This window comes from Dreissena polymorpha, chromosome 3 (assembly GCF_020536995.1).
Source record: "Dreissena polymorpha isolate Duluth1 chromosome 3, UMN_Dpol_1.0, whole genome shotgun sequence".
Taxonomy (NCBI): domain Eukaryota; kingdom Metazoa; phylum Mollusca; class Bivalvia; order Myida; family Dreissenidae; genus Dreissena; species Dreissena polymorpha.
The window spans coordinates 98,126,919-98,152,833 of record NC_068357.1 but is presented as its reverse complement, the minus strand read 5'-3'; the positions used below and the strand labels follow the sequence as shown (position 1 = coordinate 98,152,833).

Below are 25,915 nucleotides of genomic sequence, written 5' to 3'. Positions count from 1 at the left end.
CTAAAGCCCGAGAAGCGGACATTGACCGTTCATACATATGGAAATTTAGACCATAAAATTACATAAGAATACCACATAGGGATGCGTCTCCAATAAAATTTGCCACGCAACATATATTTTCGCGATGCTATTTATGACCTTGAACAAATCAAAAACACTTTGAGATATGCAAAATCATATGTAAATACATACCTCAGGAAAAATGATATCAATGACATCATAATTGTGTAGCGAATCGCACTTAATATTCTGGCATTATTTGTTTTTCTTCGCAACCATTCCAGAATTAAGTCATTACTCAATTATCTCCCCTGAATACTCATTTTCAGAAGGTATAAGCCGAAGACTGGTTCACTACATATAGTGACAGTCTTTACCAAACACAATTTACGTGAACATAACACGTCTTTAATATATTGCCGAATCTCAGATTTCTGTCGTATATTTTTGATTTTATCTTTTTAATATCTTATTGTTATTATTATCCTGACAAATCACAAACGCTTGTTAAAAAATTATTTGTTTTAAACATTATATTTGGCATCTCTATTCTTCCAGTATTCTCGCGGTATTTCAATAACGGCACCCTTCTGTTTATTTGTCAGAATTTGTGACGCATTTTCCATTCGCTCTCAGAAAGAAGTTTTACGTGTGATCATGAGCAATATTCTGGTAAGTTGTCGTTGTTATCCACCAGAAACACATTTATTCACAAAATTTAAAGATATTCCGATCTAACTTTTTAGTCTTTTAGCTTTAATTTTTAACGTATTAACACCTCGTCTGCTCGCACTTTACCGATATCCCGAAAGGTTACATATCACTATAATAAGTTTAGGCCTAAAACCACAAAATCCGATATCGTTGGATTTTCGTACCACAATCTGACGTAAAAAATCTTCCAAATTTGAAATCAACAAAAAACAAGACATTTATAAATGGTCTGCATTATTGATCAAATTTTAAGATATTTGTTGGTTTTCCGTTTTCAGAAGCTGTTCTGCGAAGGCAAGAGCTGGGCATCATACAAGCCATTCTATCCAGCAAAACTGACAGTTTTGGTTTACAGAAATCAACAAAGGAGGGATTCCTGAACTATCAAAATTTCCAAGCTATACACACAGTTATTATCTGTGGTGATCCTTATTGGTTCTGTTGGTTTACTAGGATGGAACATGTGTGAACTTTTATAGAACTTTGAAAAGTCTATATATGTCTATCTATAAACAAAAATTAGCAATGGTATAATAAGATCAGATGTGCAAACAATGTCAAAGGGTTGTTAAGGTCGCCGTGGTGTAATGGATATGGTGTCCGCCTAGCGACCGGGAGGTCACGGGTTCGATCCCCGCTGTGAGAGCGTTCTTTCGATCTCCCATATAGACACCAAGTACTGGTTCTAGGCCCAGGAAACGGACTCGAGAGCATTTCAAATAAGTAGGAATTACTTTCTATGCAATCGAGCTAAAATAAATAGGTTTAAACTAAAGGGTTGTTAAATTAACAATTTGAAGGCAATTATGCTGAAAAAATATGAAAGTTCCCATGCAAATTTAGTCTGTATATCGACAAGTGTCTGCCAATATAAAATGTCAAACTAGTAATACAAAACTTACCACAAGTATGTAAAAGCACTAAGTACCTGTTGTGATCATTTTTAGTAAGATAGTGTTATTCTAAACAGTAGCAAATAGCTTGTTTAGTAAATGCATAATGCAAGTAATATGATTTCCGTTCTATTGTGTAATTAATAAATTGGTTGTTACTTGTTAATCCATGATAACTGTTTTATGGCTAGTACAAAACCAGCAATGTTAATTTTGTAAAAGGTAATAAAATAACACCACTTTGTAATTTTATATACGTAAATATTCTTGTACTGTAGGTTGATGACAGTGTTTTAGTATTACTTATTTTGTAACTATTATTTTATGTGCAAATAAATGATGTGAAGTGTTTTGTATCTCCACACAATACCACATATCTTTTATATATGTACTGTGTTATCTGTTATTTGAATGTTTAAATAAAACAATATGGATGATATAACATGATGCATTCTAATATTTGCATTCAAATTGTAACTATAGAGCTAAGTGTATGCAGTTTAGACTGTGATTTAAAGGGATCTTTTCACGCTTTGGTAAATTGACAAAATTGAAAAAAGTTGTTTCAGATTCGTAAGTTTTCGTTTTAGTTATGATATTTGTGAGGAAACAGTAATACTGAACATTAACCATGCTCTAATACAGCCATTATATGCATCTTTTGATGATTTTAAAACCTAAAAATTATAAAGCGTTGCAACGCGAAACGATTGAATAATTTGGAGAGTTCTGTTTTTGTCGTTAAATTTTGTGAAACTACAAAGATTGCTTATATAAGGTGTAAAATACATCATAAATGTGTACTCGGCGGAATAGCTCAGTAGGCAAGAGCGTTTTTACTTCAGGACTCTGGCAGGACTCCAGGGGTCACTGGTTCGAAACCTGCTCCGGGCAATGTTCTTTTCCTTTTTTAATTTTTTTTCTTGATTTTTTACTGGAGCTTTTACGAGCCAATGTTTACATTTATCAATATAAAGCATTTAATGAATAAGTTAAAAAAATGCCAAAATCTGTGAAAAGGCCCCTTTAAGAATTGCTACAAAATGGCTAGTTTTTTAGTGGCGACAAAATTTAAACTATTCAACAATAGTTTGCGAAAGAAAATTAGAAACCTGCAAGATACCTGTATTTATTCAATATTTTAATTGCGAAACAAGTATGTTGTTATGCTGTTACACATAATTATACATTGATAATCAATAAGAAGACAATAAGCGGTGTTAACGTTTCCCCACAGTAGAAATCATTCTTCTGATGAAGTCAGTGGTAGTAACAGACTAAAGCTCCAGGTATGGCTTTCAATACGTAGTGTGTGTTATTTGACAGTCTAAAACTTATTGGATCCTGTCAAATTTATCAATCAATATTGATTTGACACATCACATGATTTTGATTATGTTAAACAGTGTACTGTATGCTAAATGCAACTGCTTTAGCAAGCTGTCAAGTTAAATTGAGACATTTGATGAAACAAACTGTTTCCTGGGTAGGACCAGTACTTAGTGTCTATATGACGTACCATGACGTCGAAAGTCTACAAGACCTACTAGGTAGAACGAGAAATGTACATCGATGTACAATTTTCACTGACCCTTGAGTGTTAGCCAATCAGAAGACACCTTACATCTGTTGCTTTTAGTCTAGAGATATTTGGCATTGAACATTATTATTATTATTATTTATTCCGAATTATGCGACTATCGCCCGCTTACTCATAGATATTGTGTGTATTTATTAAACATTATTATTATTATAATTTATACCAAATTATGCGACTATCGACCGCTAACTCATAGATATTGTGCGTATTTATTGACCTGGTGTGGCGAAATTAACCTCTGACTTATGCAAGTTATGGTTATCACAAAATACGACCAACGGGGAGGTGATTATACATTATTTATCCCGTTAATGTTTGGTAACTGTTTGGTTACAGTTGGGAATTTCCTACACAGTAATGCGCTGGACGGTCGTGATACTCCGCCCCGCATGATCAATAAATACTCACAATATGCTGAATAATTTTAATTTTAAAAAGGTAACAATTGAATCTTCTTCAAATTTGTATATAATCTATTTCAATGCATTTAAATACTTAAAACTTCTGTGTTATTTTTTTTTGCCATTCTGATATTTTTATTCATTTTGTCCTCAATTAAAAAAGAGATTTTAAACATTTATTATGAATAAATCTGAAGGAAAAGCGCTCAAGAGACAAGTGTTTTGATTGGCTGTTCAGAAAATGTGTACGTCGAAGTACAAACATGTATGTCGAAGTACAAATTGTATTTTGATGTACAAATATATACTTCGAAGTGTATTTTATATTTGTATGCCGACGTAAAATTATTGTACTTCTACGTACATTTCTCTTTTTACCTTGTAGTTCTTCTTGACTTTCAACCCAAATGGTACGCCATAGTATGTCTTTAGGGTTATCTAAAGAATGCTCCCACTTAAGGGATCAATACAGAGACCTCCCAATGACTAAGCCAGTTAGCAGACACCCCATCCACTATACCACAGACACCGAACCAGCTATAAATTCCTGTGGCTAGAAAACAAAAAAAGATAAGATGCTAGATCTTTAAGCTAGGAACATGTAACTCGTTTTAAGATTGATTTTTTGGATGCATTACTTAATTATTGCAACAATTATAATTTTTTGAACACAGTCATGTCCATATATTTATTAAAAATGCATGGTTATCAAAAAAACTTAAAGAGCTTTTACCCGTAAATTAGGAAGCACCTATAATCATATTATTGTGACCATAAGTCTTACGCTAATGAAAAGCAACATGAAAACTTACTTTCCATGCATCTTTCTGACGCAGATCTTTAAAATCACTCATAAATATCGCATGTAAAGCCTGCAGTTCGTCATCCTGACGTTCCTTATATGACTCAGAAGCCATTCTTTCATGAATGTTTGACACGTTTACTAAGTGACAACTCACTTCTTTTATACAATTCGGAAAACATTCCAATTCCACGCAGCATCAGCAACTATTGCATCAACAGTCAAGCGTTTGTTGACGTTGTTTTGATTTTGTGGTTGTTGTTTAAAAATACTACACCGATCTATACTGTAGTCAATATAAAAGGCAACAAATCACTTCTTACTAAATTCGATCTTAAAATCATAAACGGTTACCACATAATGCTTTAACATTTAAAAACTCGATTGATTTATTCCTGTTGTACAACTATGGACTATTTATCAATAATATGATTATAGGTGCTACCTAATTTACGGGCAAAAGCTTTTTATTTATTTTTTTGATAACCATGTATTTTTAATAAATATATGGACATGATTGTGTTCAAAATATTATAATTGTTGCAATTATTAAGTAATGCATAAAAAAAAATCAATCTTAAAACGAGTTACATGTTCCAAGCTTAAAGATCTAGCATCTTATTAATTTTTTTTTCTAGCCACAGGAATTTATAGCTGGTTCGGTGTCTGTGGTATAGTGGATGGGGTGTCTGCTAACTGGCTTAGTCACTGGGAGGTCTCTTTATTGACCCCTTAAGTGGGAGCATTCTTTAGATAACCCTGAAGACATACTATGGCGTACCATTTGGGTTGAAAGTCAAGAAGACCTACAAGTTAAAAAGAGAAATGTACGTCGAAGTACAATAATTGTACGTCTACATAAATATGAATACACTTCAAAGTATATATTTGTACGTCAAAGTACAATTTGTACTTCGACATTCATGTTTGTACTTCTACATGCCATAATTTTTCAGACCAATTGCGGGACATTGAGTTAAATTGTCCGGGACTTTTGCCGATTTTCCGGGACATGTATAAAATGTAGCGATATTTATAGACATATGCATTTTTGGTACGTTTTTTTTTGTTTCGCATCATTAATTGCAAAAGTTCGAAAGCCTATCCGAAATACACTTGATCTATTAACGTCAAATTAAACATTACTACTTCCGTTACTAGGTACAAGCCACGTGTTTTCAGTTTAAGCATTCTAAACATAGATGGTGACGTCACAGCGTTATTGTTATTAAGACCGGTGTGTAACGCGTAGTTGTTGATACGCCTTTATTCATATATAACATTTATATAATAAAAAATTCAACAATACAGTACCGTTAGATCGTCAACTCAAATCAATTTACAATACATACACGAACATAAACTGCTTTTAATTTTTTACTCAGCGATGTTGGACTTCAGATGTGTGAACAACTATCCTTTGCCCTTACGCAGCGGGAAATAATGACCTAGTAGATTAAAGTCAATTAACAACCACATAGAACAATGCCGCCTTTTGGTTTGACCGCGAACGTGAGACAATTGATATGATAACAGGACCCCTGTTAATTGATCGATTTTGACACGTAGCGTAATTCTGCCTATTCGGGTAGGCATTGTCATGGAGACGCTGCAGATATACACAGATTCGAGGTGCAGTTAAGCCTAAGATAAGGTACATGTATATATGGATTTTGTAAATTCCGGGACATTTGACAGATTTCCGGGACAGCGGGACAAGTTCTTCATTTCCGGGACTGTCCCGGACAATCCGGGACGTATGGCATGTATGCCGGGCGCTTTTCCTTCAGATTTATTCATAATAATTGTTTAAAATCTCTTTTTTAATTGAGGACAAAATGAATAAAAATATCAGAATGGCAAAAAAACAACAAATAGAAGTTTTAAGTATTTAATGCATTGAAATAGATTATATACAAATTTGAAGAAGATTCAATTGTTACCTTTTTAAAATTAAAATTATTCAGCATATTGTGAGTATTTATTGATCATGCGGGGCGGAGTATCACGACCGTCCAGTGCATTACTGTGTAGGAAATTCCCAATGGTAACCAAACAGTTACAAAGCATTAACGGGATAAATAATGTATTATAACCTCTCCGTTGGTCGTATTTTGTGATAACCATAACTTGCATAAGTCAGAGGTTAATTCCGCCACGCCAGGTCAATAAATACGCACAATATCTATGAGTTAGCGGTCGATAGTCGCATAATTTGGTTTAAATTATAATAATATAATTGTTTAATAAATACGCACAATATCTATGAGTAAGCGGTCGATAGTCGCATAATTTGGTATAAATAATAATAATACTTATGTTCAATGTCAAAAATCTCTAAAAGCAACAGATGTAAGGTGTCTTCTATTTGGCTAACACTCAAGGGTCGGTGAAAACTGTACGTCGAAGTACATTTCTCGTTCTACCTAGTAGGTCTTGTAGACTTTCGACGTCATGGTACGTCATATAGACACAAGTACTGGTCCTACCCAGGAACCAGTTTGTTTCATCAAATGTCTCAATTCAACTTGACAGCTTGCTAAAGCAGTTGCATTTAGCATACAGTACATCTGATGTGTCAAATCAATTTTGATTGACAAATTTGACAGGATTTTTTTTAATCCAACAAGTTTTAGACTGCCAAATAACACACACTACGTATTGAAAGCCATACCTGGAGCTTTCGTATGTATACCACTGACTTCATCAGAAGAATGATTTCTACTGTTGGGAAACGTTAACACCACTAATTGTCTTCTTATTTATTATCAATGTATAATTATGTGTAACAGCATAACAACATACTTGTTTTGCAATTAAAATATTTAATAAATACAGGTATCTTGCAGGTTTCTAATTTTCTTTCGCAAACTATTGTTGAATAGTTTAAATTGTGTCGCCACTAAAAAACTAGCCATTTTGTAGCAATTCTAAAATCACAGTCTAAACTGCATACACTTAGCTCTACAGTTACAATTTGAATGCAAATATTAGAATGCATCATGTTATATCATCCATATTTTTTTATTTAAACATTCAAATAACACATAATACAGTACATATATAAAAGATATGTGGTATTGTGTGGATATACAAAACACTTCACATCATTTATTTGCACATAAAATAATGGTTACAAAATAAGTAAAACTCATCAACCTACATTTCAAGAATATTTACGTTTATGAAATTACAAAGTGGTGTTATTGTATTACCTTTTACAAAATTAACATTGCTGGTTTTGCACTAGCCATAAAACATTTATCATGGATTAGCAAGTAACAACCAATTTATTAATTACTCAATAGAACGGAAATCATATTAATTGCATTATGCATTTACTAAACAAGCTATTTGCTACTGTTTAGAATTACACTATCTTACTAAAAGTGATCACTGGTACTTAGTGCTTTTACATACTTGTGGTAAGTTTTGTATTACTAGTTTGACAATAATCGGCAGACACTTGTCGATATACAGACAAAATTTGCATGGAAAATTTTCACATTTTTTCAGCATAATTGCCTTCAAATTGTCAATTTAACAACCCTTTGACATTGTTTGCACATCTGATCTTATTATACCATGGCTGATTTTTGTTTATAGATAGACATATATAGACTTTTCAAAGTTCTATAAAAGTTCTCACATGTTCCATCCAAGTAAACAAACAGAACCAATAAAGATCACCACAGATAATAAATGTGTGTATAGCTTGGAAATTTTGATAGTTCGGGAATCCCTCCTTTGTTGATTTCTGTAAACCAAAACTGTCAGTTTTGCTTGATATAATGGCTTGTATAATGCCCAGCTCTTGCCTTGGCAGAACAGCTTCTAAAAACGGAAAACCAACAAATATCTTAAAATTTGATCAATAATGCAGACAATTTATAAATGTCTTGTTTTTTGTTGATTTCGAATCTTGAAGATTTTTTACGTAAGATTGTGGTACGAAAATTCCAACGGTATCGGATTTTGTGGTTTTAGGCCTTAACTATTTATAGTGATATGTAACCTTTTGGGATATCGGTACAGTGCGAGCAGACGAGGTGAAAATACTTTAAAAATTAAAGCTAAAAGACTAAAAAGTTAGATCTGAATATCTTAAAAATTTGTGAATAAATGTGTTTCTGGTGGGTAACAACGACAACTTACCAGAATATTGCTTATGATCAAACGTAAAACTTCTTTCTGAGAGCGAATGGAAAATGCGTCACAAATTCTGATACATAAACAGTAGGGTGTCGTTATTGAAATACCGCGAGAATACTTGAAGAATAGAGATGCCAACTATAGTGTTTAAAACAAATAATTTTTTAACAAGCGTTTGTATGGAAGCATATTTGTGCCACCACTTAACAACTTAAAATAACATGAAAATAATTGAGGATTTCGCGAAAAAGAAATTCTTTTTCGCGAAAACAGATAAATTTTCACGAAAATAAATATATTATGTTAACACGAATTTATGCATGTTAGTGCTCTAAACTGCCAACACAAACAAATAATATTTTCATGAAAATAATGGAAGATTTCGCGAAAACAAATAACTTTTCTCAAAATAAGATAATAAGATAACTTCATGAAATTATGAATATAAATTCGCGAAAGATGCCAGTTATATAAAAATAGATGCTCTTTAATCGCTGAACATTGTCTTTATCCTACAGACCAAGAACTGGAGTGTACGTGCATATTATAGCAAGTAGTAAGTTTCCTTTTATTGTTTATTTTTAATGTAAATGCATCTTTGTTGACGAAAATACATGTAGCTGTTTTTACATATTTATGTTAAAGGGGCCTTTTCACAGATTTTGGAATTTTTTAACTTATTCATTAAATGCTTTATATTGATAAATGTAAACATTGGATCGTAAAAGCTCCAGTAAAAAATCAAGAATAAAATTAAAAAAAGGAAAAGAACATTGCCCGGAGCAAGTTTCGAACCAGTGACCCCTGGAGTCTTGCCAGAGTCCTGAAGTAAAAACGCTTTAGCCTACTGAGCTATTCCGCCGAGTACACATACTTGACGTATATATACCTTATATAAGCAATCTTCGTAGTTTCACAAAATTTAACGACAAAAACAGAACTCTCCAAATTATTCAATCGTTTCGCGTTGCAACGCTTTATAATTTTTAGGTTTTAAAATCGTCAAAAGATGCATATAATGGCTATATTAGACCATGGTAAATGTTCAGTATTACTGTTTCATCACAAATATCATAACTAAAACGAAAATGTGCGAATCTGAAACAACTTTTTTCTATTTTGTCAATTTACCAAAGCGTGAAAAGATCCCTTTAAGACACAAAAATGGAAATAACTGGGTGAGAAATGGATGTGCGATTTTTCTGTATTCATTAATGCAACAGTCTATACAGTATCAATGTCACATTTAAAGGTCAAAGGTCGAAAACGGTACAGTACCAATGTCCCCCTTTGGAAAGCCACTTGTTAGACCTTTGGATTTTTTATTTGAAAAATAGATCTCTAATTTTCTTTATGGTAATTCCAGATCATTCCCGCATACGATATTCAGGACGCCGATCTTCAGGGTATGTAATCATCACAGCTTATTGTTTTGAATCGTCAGAGAGGTTATTCTATACGTGACACTCTTGGAGTTATGGCCATACGACATGGAAAAATAACAAGCGAACGATCGATTTTCCGAGTCTTGAGACGTTACCGCCTGACTAGAGGCCAAAGTCAGCACAGTCTCGAAGAAATTATTTAAGGAATATTGCTTGAGTTATCAGCTTCCGGTGAAAATACTGGTTACCGGCAAATGCGTCAAAAACTCCTGATTAATCATGGACTTTTTGCTGCAATAACCATGCACATTGAACGCCTCGTTTTACACGGAAATGAAACAAAAATGAACTTAATGATACTTCCTTACAAGCTGGCTAACTTGTGCATTGGTTGACAAAATGTCAATTAATATATATAGTTGTGTGTGAAAGCAGAGCAAGTACTAGTTTTAAACAAGCTGTTGGCTTTGTATGCGCTGTCATTGCCATGTATGATTGTGTGTCAATAAAACAATACATATTTTGTCAGTTTCGCTTTTAAATATCATTTAAATATGAGGCCAAAATGCTAGCTTTATTTGTTATGAACACCCTAAAATTAAAAAAACAACACAAACCAGGTTACGGTGTATATGGTATCAATATCGTCACGGGGGAAGTAGTGTTACACGAAGGGTAGAGTGTCTGGAAATATAATTTCTGGATCACTGCACTGTTTGCGTAACACATCCAAATTTCATATGAACGGTGGAATGCTTCTGTTCTATGTGTGGCAATCGCCCTTATACTGTCAAATAGTTATAAATTGTTTGGGCATACGGTATGAACAAGGCAACACAAGGTGCGCCTTGATACGGTTCTGTGAAGACTAAAGATAAACGAGAGAAACTGACTCATTACGACTTTCAAATTTCATATCATTGTGTCGTGCAGTCGTGTCAGAGGGCTGTCAGGTGTCATTTTCTCGTGTTACCTTGAATGCAGGGGTTGTCATAACGCACTTCTCGTCTTGCCTTGATCCGCCAATGTGGGGTGAGAATAGCAGTTTTATGTCATACAATAAGAGTGTTTCATATCCAAACTAATATTTTCATTATGCAGTAGTCTTCATGTGACCTTGACCTTTGAGTAACATACCTCAAACACACCAGTATATATGGATAAATACATCAAGAGTTATGTACAACTAACTATTTGTTAAGGTACAACTACACCGAGTTTGTGAAAGTGCAAAGGTAAGTCAGAGGTGGCTGTATTAGTTGAATTTGTTTGATGGTAATCAAGATGATATTTAAAAAAGAACCGTTCGACATCCACACACTCGACTTTTCTCAGGGCAGTGCTAGATTATTATTATAAAATGAAAATCTAAGTGAAAAAATATACGTTGAACATGGGGCATAATTCTGCCAAAATATTTTTTGGATTATCTGTCTTGCAAGTTTGTGTTCTCCTTTTGATAGTTAACAACAGCCCATTGTATAAAACTTGGATATCTTATCCGCCGGTTATCTTTGTACACTGCTTAAATTTGTCCAAATTGGTTAAGACCTTGATTAAGTTTAACAACAAAAAAACAACAATATCCAAAGCATGTGATGGTCTCGTTAATCTTTTTATACAATTGGAATCAAAATTAAATTATCAAAAACCAGAGATATTGAAAAAGATAACCAATGATAACTTTTATCAAAGTTTACACAACTGGCTGCACGTGTTCAAAGTGAGAGGTGAAAACCTTTGATAGTTGTTGAAAAATGGACACCAGTCATACACTTAAACAAGACTGATGTTGTTTAATGGTCTGACAACAATAACTCAACATGCGTCGAAAAGTAGAGCTAAAACACATTAACATGATTAATTCAAGCAAGGGCAAATAAAATTAATAATGACAATGTTTATTTTAGAAATTATTTATTTAAAATAAGACAGACTTTTTGTCATATCACAGCATAGCAATCAATGTGAAATCAATGTTATCAAAAAGTAAAGTAAATAAACAAAACAACAAAAAAACAAGAACTCCGCAGACGAAATTGTGCTACGGACGCTAGCAGGACATGAAACATTGTACCATAAATAGAGATTTAACATATAAGTCTTAGTGTGACCTTGGGGGTAGAGACCTGGCTGTTCAGCATGACACAATGGACAATGATGATGAACATTTGTGCCGAGTTTAATGAAATTCACTTGAAAGATGACGAAGTTATGCTCCAGACACGAATGAGACATGAAACTGTATCATATATGGAGATTCGACCTATAAGTGTGACCTTGACATTATATATAGGTACCTGGGTGTTTAACGCGACACATCGTCTAATGATGGGGAACATTAGTACAAAGTTAAATGAAATGCGCTTAATAAATTCACAAAGTTATGCTCCGGACACAAAACATTGTACCATATAATCATATATGGACATTTGACCTATAAGAGTGACCTTGACCTTGGAGGTACGGATCTGTGTGTTAAGAGCGACACATAGTCTAATGATGGGGAACATGAGAACCAAGTTAAATGAAATGCGCTTCATTAATGACGAAGTTATGCTCCAGACACGAAACATTGTACCATATAATCATGTATGGACATTTGACCTAAAAGAGTGACCTTGATCTTGGAGGTAGAGTCCTGGGTGTTAAAAGCAACATATAATCTAATGATGGGAAACATTTGTGCCAAGTTAAATTAAATTTGCTTGATAAATGACGAAGTTATGCTTTGGACACAAAATTTTTTATCATATTGTCATATATAGACATTTGACCTATAAGTGTGACCATGATCTTGGAGGTAATGACCAGGGTGTTGAGCGTGACACATCGTTTAATTATGGGGGACATTTGTGCCAAGCTAAATGAAATTCGCTTGATAAATGACTAAGTTATGCTCCGGACACGAAACACTATCATATTGTCATATATGGACATTTTACCTATAAGTGTGACCTTGACCTTGGAGGTAGGAACCTGGGTGTAAACCGCGACACATAGGCAAATAATGGGGAACATTTGTGCCAAGTTAAATGAAATTTGCTTGATAAATGAAGATGTTATGTTTCGGACACAAAACATAGTATCATATAGTCATATATAGACATTTGACCTATTAGTGACCTTGACCTTGACGAATGAGACATGGTTGTAATGTGCGACTCATCATCAAATAATGGGGAACATTTGAGCCAAGTTAATTAAAATTTGCTTGATAAATGACAAAGTTATGCTTCGGACACCAAAAACTGTATCATATTGTTAAAAATAGATATTTGACCTATAAGAGGGACCTTGACCTTGGAGGTAGGGACCTTGGTTTGCAAAGCGCGACATATCGTCTTATGATGGGGATCACTTTTGCCAAGTTAAAAGAAATTTGCTTGATAAATGACGAAGATATGCTCTGGACGCGAAACACTATCATATTGTCATATATAGACATTTGACCTATAAGTGTGACATTGATCTTGGGGTTAGCAATCTTAATTTATGGCAAGACACATCGTCTAATAGTAGGGAGCCTTTGTAGCAAGATGAGTGAACTTTTATTAGTGATAAATGGGAAAGTTATGATCCGGACAAAAAAACGGGACGGACACACAGACGGACGGACGATCGCGATTCCCATATCCCCCTCCGACCTATCGGGGAGGAAAACAACTTAAACTGAAGGATATAAAATGCGAAAAAAAACTTGAAAATTTGTGTAATACTGAACTATTTCAAACTCTTCACAGACAGGCCTTTTAAACTGATTAAGCTTTATTAAATAATAATCTCAAAGATGACAATGTATAACATTTATGTTCATTGGTATTTGCTATTTTTTTATTAAAATGTTACTAAAAGTATACATTAATATTTTATTAAATGTTATTAAGAGTATACATTTTTTTTATTATCAGAAAACTTAAGTTTTAACCTTGTTCTCAAGAATAAAATCTTTAAAAAATACCGTTTTACATAAAGGGACACAGTTTCCCTTTCATGAGTATGAATATTTTTACCGGCTATCAAGCAATGTGTGGGGTGAATAAAAAATGTATTTTATAGTTAATTTTACAATATTAATGTTTGTCAGCCTTATCAAAAATGACTTCCATTGTCTTAAATTTGTTCATTTGACACAATTGCTAAAATATACACTTTCATTGAGTAAGAAATGAAATCTGGAAAAATTTAAACAAACTATGTTATATATAAAAATATCCAAATAATAACACATGTAATGTCAATCTGACGTTAAGAAATTTGAAATCAATATCCAAATTTGAACAAATTAATATCCACACTTAAGATACCCTGGTTTAATATGTGCTCTATAAGAATTGTAAAAACATAGCAATTATAAAACACAATCTAACAGTACACAAGTATACATGAACATATATGCTGACATCTCATGTTTAAAACCCTCAAGTCAAATAAACAAGGCCAAGATGGTATTCACGTTAAAGGTTCTGAAGTGCATCTATTTTTAGATCTGGCAACTTTCGCGAATTTTGTAAGGTTTCGTGAAAGGTTTTCAAGAAAAGTATTCCGTTATTTTACTCTTTTCTTGAAAATGTATTATTTCCAAGGTTACATGAAAAGTTATCTGTTTTCGAAAAAAGTGATTTATTTAATTTATCTTTATGTGGTGGCATTTTAGAGCACTAACAGGCAAAAATTCGTGATAACATAATTTATTTTATTTTCGTGAAAATGTATCTGTTATCGAGAAAAAAAATGTTTTTCGCGAAATCCGCCATTATTTTCACGTTATTTCATCTGGTAAGAAGTGGCACAAATATGCTTCCATACGTTTGTGATTTGTCAGGATAATAATAACAATAAGATATCGAAAAGATCAAGCAAATAAATTCGACAGAAATCGGAGATTCGGCAATATATTAAAGACGGGTTATGTTCACGTAAATTGTGTTCGGTGAAGACTGTTACTATATGTAGTGAACCAGTCTTCGGCTCATACCCACTGAAGAAGAGCATTCAGGGGAGATAATTGAGTAATGACCTAATTCTGGAACGGTTGCGAAGAAAAACAAATAATGCGAGAATATTTAATGCGATTCGCTACACAATTATGATGTCATTGATATAACTTTTTCTGAGGTATGTATTTACATGTGATTTAGCATATGTCAAAGTGTTTTTGATTTGTTCAAGTTCATAAATAGCATCGCGAAAATATATGTCGCGTGGCAAATTTTTTTGAGACGTATCCATATGTGGTATTCTTATGTAATGTTATGTCTAAATTCCCATATGTATGAACGGTCAACGCCCGCTTCGCGGGCTTTTGCCCGTATTAATCCAAAATATTATAGTTTCGACTTGCTCTTGCGTAAATGTATTTTTTTGTCAACGTCTACTGCAATTCGGCTTTGGTTGTATTACATGTAATGAATACAAAGTAAGAACATGAATATTTTCTACATAAAAATTTCACATGCATTTTACAAAAATTACGTTAAGTAAATAGCAAAAACTCTGTTTGATCATTTGGTTACTCGATTAGTCATTTTCGTCGAAGGTATACAACTTACTATTACGTATACTACAAAGTAACCGGGAAACGGAAAATGTACTATAAAGTACCCCGGACATGGCCACGTGCCTTTAATCGTATTTTCAGTACCCGGTGTACATTGTTGTATACATGTACTTACGAGTACCCGGGTTACTTTTCAGAAGTACCAGAGTGGGCAACGCCCAATATAGCGTTACTTTGTCTTTATGAAGTTATACTGTTGATATGTGGCAGATTAATGTCCATTTCTATGCTAATCGTTTTAATATATAAGAATTGTATTGCATTCAGCAAATGCCAATATACAAATCAACATGCAGTCGAACTTTTTCACATGTGAATTGGAAAGAGTGACTAATTTTCTTTGCGTCGAATTTAACTCGAACATAGATACTGCTAGAGTGATGAAACGTTATAAACCTTAGGATGAAACAAATCATGCAAATTAGTCGATTCAATATTTTCCGAGCAAAAGCATATACAATATGACCGCACTGATACATAATAGCATCATGATTCAGTAGAATTTATCCTAATAGGCAAACTCCTACGTATATCATTATATGATTCGGTATAATAGAAACATTGCAAATATATCGCATTAGAGCGGACACAAGAAATCGATCAACACATTTAATCGTTTTCGCGTTTAGCTTTTTAAAATGTTCTGCTCGTGGAGTTCATCAAAATGCCATATAACATATCAAAGAGAGTTCGGGAATACAAAAAAATCAACGTTTATTGAAAAACAAGAAAAAAATCAGAATTCTGCAAGTTATAATTTGTATACAATATCATTTGACAAATAACAAGGAAACTCAATATGTGATTGCAATAAAGAATGCAGTCTACGACCCTCGGCGATTTGTTAGCAATCTGTTTTTCACACGTGACACATTACGTAGATTTCTCACGTGACAAGCTCGACTCCCAGCCCAGTCAATGCGATCAGTAATTAACAACTCGTTAATGAGCGGAGATGGAAATCATTTCCTCTTTGTATCGTGTATAAATATACCACTCCTTTCAAATTCAATAAATATCACTATCGCTTTGAGCACTTTTACATGCACACCTCTCTGTATCAACACTGAAGGAATAATAGGGACTTGAATAAAAATGACTTTGAGGTAAGTTCAGTAAGGCAACGCAATCATCACAAGATCTCAGAACTGCGTGAATGCCATGCGTGTTACTGTATTACACTTATTTGTTTTTAAATTGATAAATAATATTGGTTATTTCATTAACTTTCACTTTTCATATAATTACGCTATTTTTCAGATTCCGTTTGTTCGCAGACGACAGCTGCTCCCCAGCTACGACTGACGTCACATCCAGTCCATCCTGGAAGGAGATCGAGACTGTGCTGACTCCTTGTCGCTCAGCAGATGACAGTGTGGACTCCGGCATTGGATCAAGCGTTAAGCTATCGGTACGTATATAATCTTATAAATTTAATGGGAAATTATTTCTGTAAAACATGCACACGTGTATTGCTTCATAGGTCAGAATAAAAATAAACGAAATGATTTTGTAAATCTGTTCTGTTAAAATATACCCGCTGTTATTACATACAATGGTTCATTTAATTAATTATTAATCAAAATATTAATCAAATATTCCATATAGTAATTTTACTTTTCTTTAATTCAGATCAAGCTTCCGTCACGCAAACGCTGTTTATCTCGTACATTCATCGCAAGGAAGAGTCTTTTCTCGGGAAAGCGTCCAGCGGACGCCGATGAAGCGCAGTCGCCGTTGAAAAAGAAATCTAAAAGCGATGACGCCATAACTGAAGCTCCCTCAACTGATGACATCATAACCGCCGTTGAGCGTCTGGAATCACAGGACCTGATAGCCGATGGATCACGTGGCTACACACTTCCCACAATCCCTGGTAATCACAGCGACCTCAAATCCATCAGCGAAGACGCGATGGCGGAAGTCTTGAATGGAGACTACAGCGACCGCCTGCATAAGGCGACGATCGTGGACTGTCGATATCCGTACGAGTTCGAAGGAGGTCACATCCGCGGTGCAGTTAACATGTACACGAGGGACGCTGTAAATAGTCTCCTGGAGACCCAGACGACAGCAGGGAAACGTCACGTGCTCATCTTCCACTGTGAATTCTCGTCCGAGCGCGGACCAAGAATGTACCGGCACTTGCGCAGTCAGGATCGAGCCTTGAATCAGGATCATTACCCGAAACTGAACTTCCCGGAAGTGTACCTCCTCCACGGTGGATACAAAGCCTTCTATGAATCCCACGGTGACCTATGTGACCCCGATAGCTACACTCCCATGTTGCACCTAGATCACTGCGCGGACCTACGTCACTTCCGTGTCAAGTCCAAAACGTGGACCGCCGGTAGTGAGAAAGTCAGCAGCAGGCTACATCGCAGTCGGATTTTCCCTTCCGGTCTAGACTTTTAGTAACGTTAGATATTATTTGTACGTGTGCCATTGTTATAACAAGTGCAATATTTGTTGTTTTATATTGTTCATGTGTTATTGGATACCTTTATTAATAAAGTGATTGAATGCAATACCCAGTTTTGTTGACGTTGTTTTTTTTTATCACGATATGATCGTAATAAACAGAAACCCCGTACTTAATCTATGTATGAGAAGTTATCTCTATTAGTTATTTTGTTGAGAAAACGATTATAAAACACCTTAACAGTTTTAATATATTCTCAATGCGGAAGAATCTTTATTCTCCATATTTAACGAAGTAACCCTCTGTCTTTTTTCTAATAAATCAACTGTTTCCATGATTTACTAGGTAAGATGACACTTAATAAAATTCCCACAGGATCTCACACGGCAAACTATCGATTTATTTTTCTACTACTAAAGTATTTTTATTTTTTTTCAGATTGTGCGTTCCAATTGTCATTTCAATGACGAATGTGTACTCTTTCGCAAATTGCAAATAAAAACAATTGTCGGGACAACTAGCTCAGTTGATAGAGCGCTGAACGAAAAACTCGAGGATCGCGGGTTCGATCCTCGGCTCCGTCACATAGATTTGTGTGCAATTGTCAATATTTGTCCTTGATAACCCGACACACCCATACAAAGCGTTATTTCTCTATTAATTATCCGCGCTATGACTGAAGTGCTGTTGAAAACAGCGATAACCCCATAAATAATTAACAAACAAACAATATAAGTATACAAAAATACAATTCGCGTAAATGCAAATATCGACTAAAATAATATTTTGGCAGTGAAATTCCGACAAAAGCCCAGTACCACATTCAATGCAGCCAAAAAGTTCATATTTTTACTTCGTAAGCAACGAAATGTTGCTGCCACTCACACAGTGTATGGAAATAACCACATTGACATATTTGCGAATACTAAGGTGCTTTTATTCCAGAAGAGAAAAGGAACTCTTTAAAAATAGGTACTTCTTTCGAATGCACCTCGCACTGATACATAATAGCATCATGACATCACATGACCTGATAGTCGATGGATCACGTGGCTACACACTTCCCACAATCCCTGGTAAACACAGCGACCTCAAATCCATCAGCGCAGACACGATGGCGGAAGTCTTGAATGGAGTCTACAGCGACCGCCTGCATAAGGTGACGATCGTGGACTGTCGATATCCGTACTAGTTCGAAGGAGGTCACATCCGCGGTGCAGTTAAAATGTTCACGAGGGACGCTGTAAATAGTCTCCTGGAGACCCAGACGACAGCAGGGAAACGTCACGTGCTCATCTTCCACTGTGAATTCTCGTCCGAGCGCGGACCAAGAATGTACCGGCACTTGCGCAGTCAGGATCGAGCCTTGAATCAGGATCATTACCCGAAACTGAACTTCCCGGAAGTGTACCTCCTCCACGGTGGATACAAAGCCTTCTATGAATCCCACGGTGACCTATGTGACCCCGATAGCTACACTCCCATGTTGCACCTAGATCACTGCGCGGACCTACGTCACTTCCGTGTCAAGTCCAAAACGTGGACCGCCGGTAGTGAGAAAGTCAGCAGCAGGCGACATCGCAGTCGGATTTTCCCTTCCGGTCTAGACTTTTAGTAACGTTAGGTATTATTTGTACGTGTGCCATTGTTATAACAAGTGCAATATTTGTTGTTTTATATTGTTTATGTGTTATTGGATACCTTTATTAATAAAGTGATTGAATGCAATACCCAGTTTTGTTATTCTGACGTTGTTTTTTTTTATCACGATATGATCGTAATAAACAGAAACCCCGTACTTAATCTATGTATGAGAAGTTATCTCTATTAGTTATTTTGTTGAGAAAACGATTATAAAACACCTTAACAGTTTTAATATATTCTCAATGCGGAAGAATCTTTATTCTCCATATTTAACGAAGTAACCCTCTGTCTTTTTTCTAATAAATCAACTGTTTCCATGATTTACTAGGTAAGATGACACTTAATAAAATTCCCACAGGATCTCACACGGCAAACTATCGATTTATTTTTCTACTACTAAATTTTTTTTTCAGATTGTGCGTTCCAATTGTCATTTAAATGACGAATGTGTACTCTTTCGCAAATTGCAAATAAAAACAATTGCCGGGACAACTAGCTCAGTTGATAGAGCGCTGAACGAAAAACTCGAGGATCGCGGGTTCGGCTCCGTCACATAGATTTGTGTGCAATTGTCAAGATTTGTCCTTGATAACCCGACACACCCATACAAAGCGTTATTTCTCTATTAATTATCCGCGCTATGACTGAAGTGCTGTTGAAAACAGCGATAACCCCATAAATAATTAACAAACAAACAACAAACAATATAAGTATAAAAAAATACAATTCGCGTAAATGCAAATATCGACTAAAATAATATTTTGGCAGTGAAATTCCAACAAAAGCCCAGTACCACATTCAATGCAGCCAAAAAGTTCATATTTTTACTTCGTAAGCAACGAAATGTTGCTGCCACTCACACAGTGTATGGAAATAACCACATTGACATATTTGCGAATACTAAGGTGCTTTTATTCCAGAAGAGAAAAGGAACTCTTTAAAAATAGGTACTTCTTTCGAATGGACCTCGCACTGATACATAATAGCATCATGATTCAGTAGAATTTATCCTAATAGGCAAACTCCTACGTATATCATTATATGATTCGGTATAATAGCAACATTGCAAATATATCGCATTAGAGCGGACACAAGAAATCGATCAACACATTTAATCGTTTTCGCGTTTAGCTTTTTAAAGTGTTCTGTTCGTGGAGTTCATCAAAATGCCATATAACATATCAATGAGAGTTCGGGAATACAAAAAAATCAACGTTTATTGAAAAACAAGAAAAGATCAGAATTCTGCAAGTTATAATTCGTATACAATATCATTTGACAAATAACAAGGAAACTCAATTTGTGATTGCAATAAAGAATGCAGTCTACGACCCTCGGCGATTTGTTAGCAATCTGTTTTTCACACGTGACACATTACGTAGATTTCTCACGTGACAAGCTCGACTCCCAGCCCAGTCAATGCGATCAGTAATTAACAACTCGTTAATGAGCGAAGATGGAAATCATTTCCTCTTTGTATCGTGTATAAATATACCACTCCTTTCAAATTCAATAAATATCACTATCGCTTTGAGCACTTTTACATGTACATCTCTCTGTATCAACACTGAAGGAATATTAGGGACTTGAATACAAATGACTTTGAGGTAAGTTCAGTAAGGCAACGCAATCATCACAAGCTCTCAGAACTGCGTGAATGCCATGCGTCTTACTGTATTACACTTATTTGTTTTTAAATTGATAAATAATATTGGTTATTTCATTAACTTTCACTTTTCATATAATTACGCTATTTTTCAGATTCCGCTTGTTCGCAGACGACAGCTGCTCCCCAGTTACGACTGACGTCACATCCAGTCCATCCTGGAAGGAGATCGAGACTGTGCTGACTCCTTGTCGCTCAGCAGATGACAGTGTGGACTCCGGCATTGGATCAAGCGTTAAACTATCGGTACGTATATAATCTTATAAATTTAATGGGAAATTATTTCTGTAAAACATGCACACGTGTATTGCTTCATAGGTCAGTATAAAAATAAACGAAATGATTTTGTAAATCAGTTCTGTTAAAATATACCAGCCGTTATTACATACAATGGTTCATTTAATTAATTATTAATCAAAATATTAATCCAATATTCCAAATAGTAATTTTACTTTTCTTTAATTCAGATCAAGCTTCCGTCACGCAAACGCTGTTTATCTCGTACATTCATCGCAAGGAAGAGTCTTTTCTCGGGAAAGCTTCCAGCCGACTCCGATGAAGCGCAGTCGCCGTTGAAAAAGAAATCTAAAAGCGATGACGTCATAACTGAAGCTCCCTCAACTGATGACATCATAACCGCCGTTGAGCGTCTGGAATCACATGACCTGATAGCCGATGGATCACGTGGCTACACACTTCCCACAATCCCTGGTAAACACAGCGACCTCAAATCCATCAGCGCAGACACGATGGCGGAAGTCTTGAATGGAGTCTACAGCGACCGCCTGCATAAGGTGACGATCGTGGACTGTCGATATCCGTACGAGTTCGAAGGAGGTCACATCCGCGGTGCAGTTAACATGTACACGAGGGACGCTGTAAATAGTCTCCTGGAGACCCAGACGACAGCAGGGAAACGTCACGTGCTCATCTTCCACTGTGAATTCTCGTCCGAGCGCGGACCAAGAATGTACCGGCACTTGCGCAGTCAGGATCGAGCCTTGAATCAGGATCATTACCCGAAACTGAACTTCCCGGAAGTGTACCTCCTCCACGGTGGATACAAAGCCTTCTATGAATCCCACGGTGACCTATGTGACCCCGATAGCTACACTCCCATGTTGCACCTAGATCACTGCGCGGACCTACGTCACTTCCGTGTCAAGTCCAAAACGTGGACCGCCGGTAGTGAGAAAGTCAGCAGCAGGCGACATCGCAGTCGGATTTTCCCTTCCGGTCTAGACTTTTAGTAACGTTAGATATTATTTGTACGTGTGCCATTGTTATAACAAGTGCAATATTTGTTGTTTTATATTATTCATGTGTTATTGGATACCTTTATTAATAAAGTGATTGAATGCAATACCCAGTTTTGTTATTCTGACGTTTTTTTTTTATCACGATATGATCGTAATAAACAGAAACCCCGTACTTAATCTATGTATGAGAAGTTATCTCTATTAGTTATTTTGTTGAGAAAACGATTATAAAACACCTTAACAGTTTTAATATATTCTCAATGCGGAAGAATCTTTATTCTCCATATTTAACGAAGTAACCCTCTGTCTTTTTTCTAATAAATCAACTGTTTCCATGATTTACTAGGTAAGATGACACTTAATAAAATTCCCACAGGATCTCACACGGCAAACTATCGATTTATTTTTCTACTACTAAAGTATTTCTTTTTTTTTCAGATTGTGCGTTCCAATTGTCATTTCAATGACGAATGTGTACTCTTTCGCAAATTGCAAATAAAAACAATTGTCGGGACAACTAGCTCAGTTGATAGAGCGCTGAACGAAAAACTCGAGGATCGCGGGTTCGATCCTCGGCTCCGTCACATAGATTTGTGTGCAATTGTCAAGATTTGTCCTTGATAACCCGACACACCCATACAAAGCGTTATTTCTCTATTAATTATCCGCGCTATGACTGAAGTGCTGTTGAAAACAGCGATAACCCCATAAATAATTAACAAACAAACAATATAAGTATACAAAAATACAATTCGCGTAAATGCAAATATCGACTCAAATAATATTTTGGCAGTGAAATTCCGACAAAAGCCCAGTACCACATTCAATGCAGCCAAAAAGTTCATATTTTTACTTCGTAAGCAACGAAATCATGCTGCTACTCACACAGTGTATGGAAATAACCACATTGACATATTTGCGAATACTAAGGTGCTTTTATTCCAGAAGAGAAAAGGAACTCTTTAAAAATAGGTACTTCTTTCGAATGGACCACGCACTGATACATAATAGCATCATGACATCACATGACCTGATAGTCGATGGATCACGTGGCTACACACTTCCCACAATCCCTGGTAAACACAGCGACCTCAAATCCATCAGCGCAGACACGATGGCGGAAGTCTTGAATGGAGTCTACAGCGACCGCCTGCATAAGGTGACGATCGTGGACTGTCGATATCCGTACGAGTTCGAAGGAGGTCACATCCGCGGTGCAGTTAACATGTACACGAGGGACGCTGTAAATAGTCTCCTGGAGACCCAGACGACAGCAGGGAAACGTCACGTGCTCATCTTCCACTGTGAATTCTCGTCCGAGCGCGGACCAAGAATGTACCGGCACTTGCGCAGTCAGGATCGAGCCTTGAATCAGGATCATTACCCGAAACTGAACTTCCCGGAAGTGTACCTCCTCCACGGTGGATACAAAGCCTTCTATGAATCCCACGGTGACCTATGTGACCCCGATAGCTACACTCCCATGTTGCACCTAGATCACTGCGCGGACCTACGTCACTTCCGTGTCAAGTCCAAAACGTGGACCGCCGGTAGTGAGAAAGTCAGCAGCAGGCGACATCGCAGTCGGATTTTCCCTTCCGGTCTAGACTTTTAGTAACGTTAGATATTATTTGTACGTGTGCCATTGTTATAACAAGTGCAATATTTGTTGTTTTATATTATTCATGTGTTATTGGATACCTTTATTAATAAAGTGATTGAATGCAATACCCAGTTTTGTTATTCTGACGTTTTTTTTTTATCACGATATGATCGTAATAAACAGAAACCCCGTACTTAATCTATGTATGAGAAGTTATCTCTATTAGTTATTTTGTTGAGAAAACGATTATAAAACACCTTAACAGTTTTAATATATTCTCAATGCGGAAGAATCTTTATTCTCCATATTTAACGAAGTAACCCTCTGTCTTTTTTCTAATAAATCAACTGTTTCCATGATTTACTAGGTAAGATGACACTTAATAAAATTCCCACAGGATCTCAAACGGCAAACTATCGATTTATTTTTCTACTACTAAAGTATTTCTTTTTTTTTCAGATTGTGCGTTCCAATTGTCATTTCAATGACGAATGTGTACTCTTTCGCAAATTGCAAATAAAAACAATTGTCGGGACAACTAGCTCAGTTGATAGAGCGCTGAACGAAAAACTCGAGGATCGCGGGTTCGATCCTCGGCTCCGTCACATAGATTTGTGTGCAATTGTCAAGATTTGTCCTTGATAACCCGACACACCCATACAAAGCGTTATTTCTCTATTAATTATCCGCGCTATGACTGAAGTGCTGTTGAAAACAGCGATAACCCCATAAATAATTAACAAACAAACAATATAAGTATACAAAAATACAATTCGCGTAAATGCAAATATCGACTCAAATAATATTTTGGCAGTGAAATTCCGACAAAAGCCCAGTACCACATTCAATGCAGCCAAAAAGTTCATATTTTTACTTCGTAAGCAACGAAATCATGCTGCTACTCACACAGTGTATGGAAATAACCACATTGACATATTTGCGAATACTAAGGTGCTTTTATTCCAGAAGAGAAAAGGAACTCTTTAAAAATAGGTACTTCTTTCGAATGGACCTCGCACTGATACATAATAGCATCATGACATCACATGACCTGATAGTCGATGGATCACGTGGCTACACACTTCCCACAATCCCTGGTAAACACAGCGACCTCAAATCCATCAGCGCAGACACGATGGCGGAAGTCTTGAATGGAGTCTACAGCGACCGCCTGCATAAGGTGACGATCGTGGACTGTCGATATCCGTACGAGTTCGAAGGAGGTCACATCCGCGGTGCAGTTAACATGTACACGAGGGACGCTGTAAATAGTCTCCTGGAGACCCAGACGACAGCAGGGAAACGTCACGTGCTCATCTTCCACTGTGAATTCTCGTCCGAGCGCGGACCAAGAATGTACCGGCACTTGCGCAGTCAGGATCGAGCCTTGAATCAGGATCATTACCCGAAACTGAACTTCCCGGAAGTGTACCTCCTCCACGGTGGATACAAAGCCTTCTATGAATCCCACGGTGACCTATGTGACCCCGATAGCTACACTCCCATGTTGCACCTAGATCACTGCGCGGACCTACGTCACTTCCGTGTCAAGTCCAAAACGTGGACCGCCGGTAGTGAGAAAGTCAGCAGCAGGCGACATCGCAGTCGGATTTTCCCTTCCGGTCTAGACTTTTAGTAACGTTAGATATTATTTGTACGTGTGCCATTGTTATAACAAGTGCAATATTTGTTGTTTTATATTGTTTATGTGTTATTGGATACCTTTATTAATAAAGTGATTGAATGCAATACCCAGTTTTGTTATTCTGACGTTGTTTTTTTTTATCACGATATGATCGTAATAAACAGAAACC

General features: G+C 36.0%; 5 protein-coding genes and 1 pseudogene across 5 annotated transcripts in view; 5 read left to right on the top strand and 1 right to left on the bottom strand.

Moving 5' to 3' along the window:
* Positions 1 to 4,653, bottom strand: part of LOC127875466 (eIF-2-alpha kinase GCN2-like) — a 74,217-nt gene extending 69,564 nt beyond the window's left edge. The window contains exon 1 of the mRNA XM_052420533.1: positions 4,421 to 4,653. Within this exon, the coding sequence (XP_052276493.1) occupies positions 4,421 to 4,525 (105 nt within the window). The 5' untranslated portion in view covers positions 4,526 to 4,653. The remainder of the gene's footprint in view (positions 1 to 4,420) is intronic.
* Positions 4,654 to 16,943: 12,290 nt separating this feature from the next.
* Positions 16,944 to 17,996, top strand: LOC127872456 (M-phase inducer phosphatase-like). The gene is made up of 2 exons (XM_052415789.1): positions 16,944 to 16,976; positions 17,140 to 17,996. The coding sequence occupies exons 1-2, from the start codon at positions 16,944 to 16,946 to the stop codon at positions 17,920 to 17,922; spliced, it is 816 nt and encodes a 271-aa protein (XP_052271749.1). The 3' UTR covers positions 17,923 to 17,996.
* A 755-nt stretch (positions 17,997 to 18,751) lies between these two features.
* Positions 18,752 to 19,544, top strand: LOC127872455 (M-phase inducer phosphatase-like; annotated as a pseudogene).
* Positions 19,545 to 21,169: 1,625 nt separating this feature from the next.
* LOC127872454 (M-phase inducer phosphatase-like) lies at positions 21,170 to 22,523 on the top strand. Its single transcript, XM_052415788.1, has 3 exons — positions 21,170 to 21,180; positions 21,335 to 21,485; positions 21,707 to 22,523. The coding sequence occupies exons 1-3, from the start codon at positions 21,170 to 21,172 to the stop codon at positions 22,487 to 22,489; spliced, it is 945 nt and encodes a 314-aa protein (XP_052271748.1). The 3' UTR covers positions 22,490 to 22,523.
* Positions 22,524 to 23,513: 990 nt separating this feature from the next.
* On the top strand, positions 23,514 to 24,147 carry LOC127872453 (M-phase inducer phosphatase-like). The gene has a single exon (XM_052415787.1). It carries the CDS (start codon positions 23,514 to 23,516, stop codon positions 24,111 to 24,113), a length of 600 nt encoding a protein of 199 aa, XP_052271747.1. The 3' UTR covers positions 24,114 to 24,147.
* A 990-nt stretch (positions 24,148 to 25,137) lies between these two features.
* LOC127872452 (M-phase inducer phosphatase-like) lies at positions 25,138 to 25,777 on the top strand. The gene has a single exon (XM_052415786.1). The coding sequence runs from the start codon at positions 25,138 to 25,140 to the stop codon at positions 25,735 to 25,737; it is 600 nt and encodes a 199-aa protein (XP_052271746.1). The 3' UTR covers positions 25,738 to 25,777.
* The last annotated feature ends 138 nt before the right edge of the window (positions 25,778 to 25,915 follow it).

Bases quoted from the DNA above. Each gene is read 5' to 3' on its own strand.
- LOC127872452 (XM_052415786.1), top strand. From the start codon at position 25,138: ATGACATCACATGACCTGATAGTCGATGGATCACGTGGCTACACACTT.
- LOC127872456 (XM_052415789.1), top strand. From the start codon at position 16,944: ATGGGAAATTATTTCTGTAAAACATGCACACGT. The intron at 16,977-17,139 runs GTATTGCTTCAT...TCTTTAATTCAG, and splicing joins TCTGTAAAACATGCACACGT to ATCAAGCTTCCGTCACGCAA.
- LOC127872453 (XM_052415787.1), top strand. From the start codon at position 23,514: ATGACATCACATGACCTGATAGTCGATGGATCACGTGGCTACACACTT.
- LOC127872454 (XM_052415788.1), top strand. The intron at 21,486-21,706 runs GTACGTATATAA...TCTTTAATTCAG, and splicing joins GATCAAGCGTTAAACTATCG to ATCAAGCTTCCGTCACGCAA.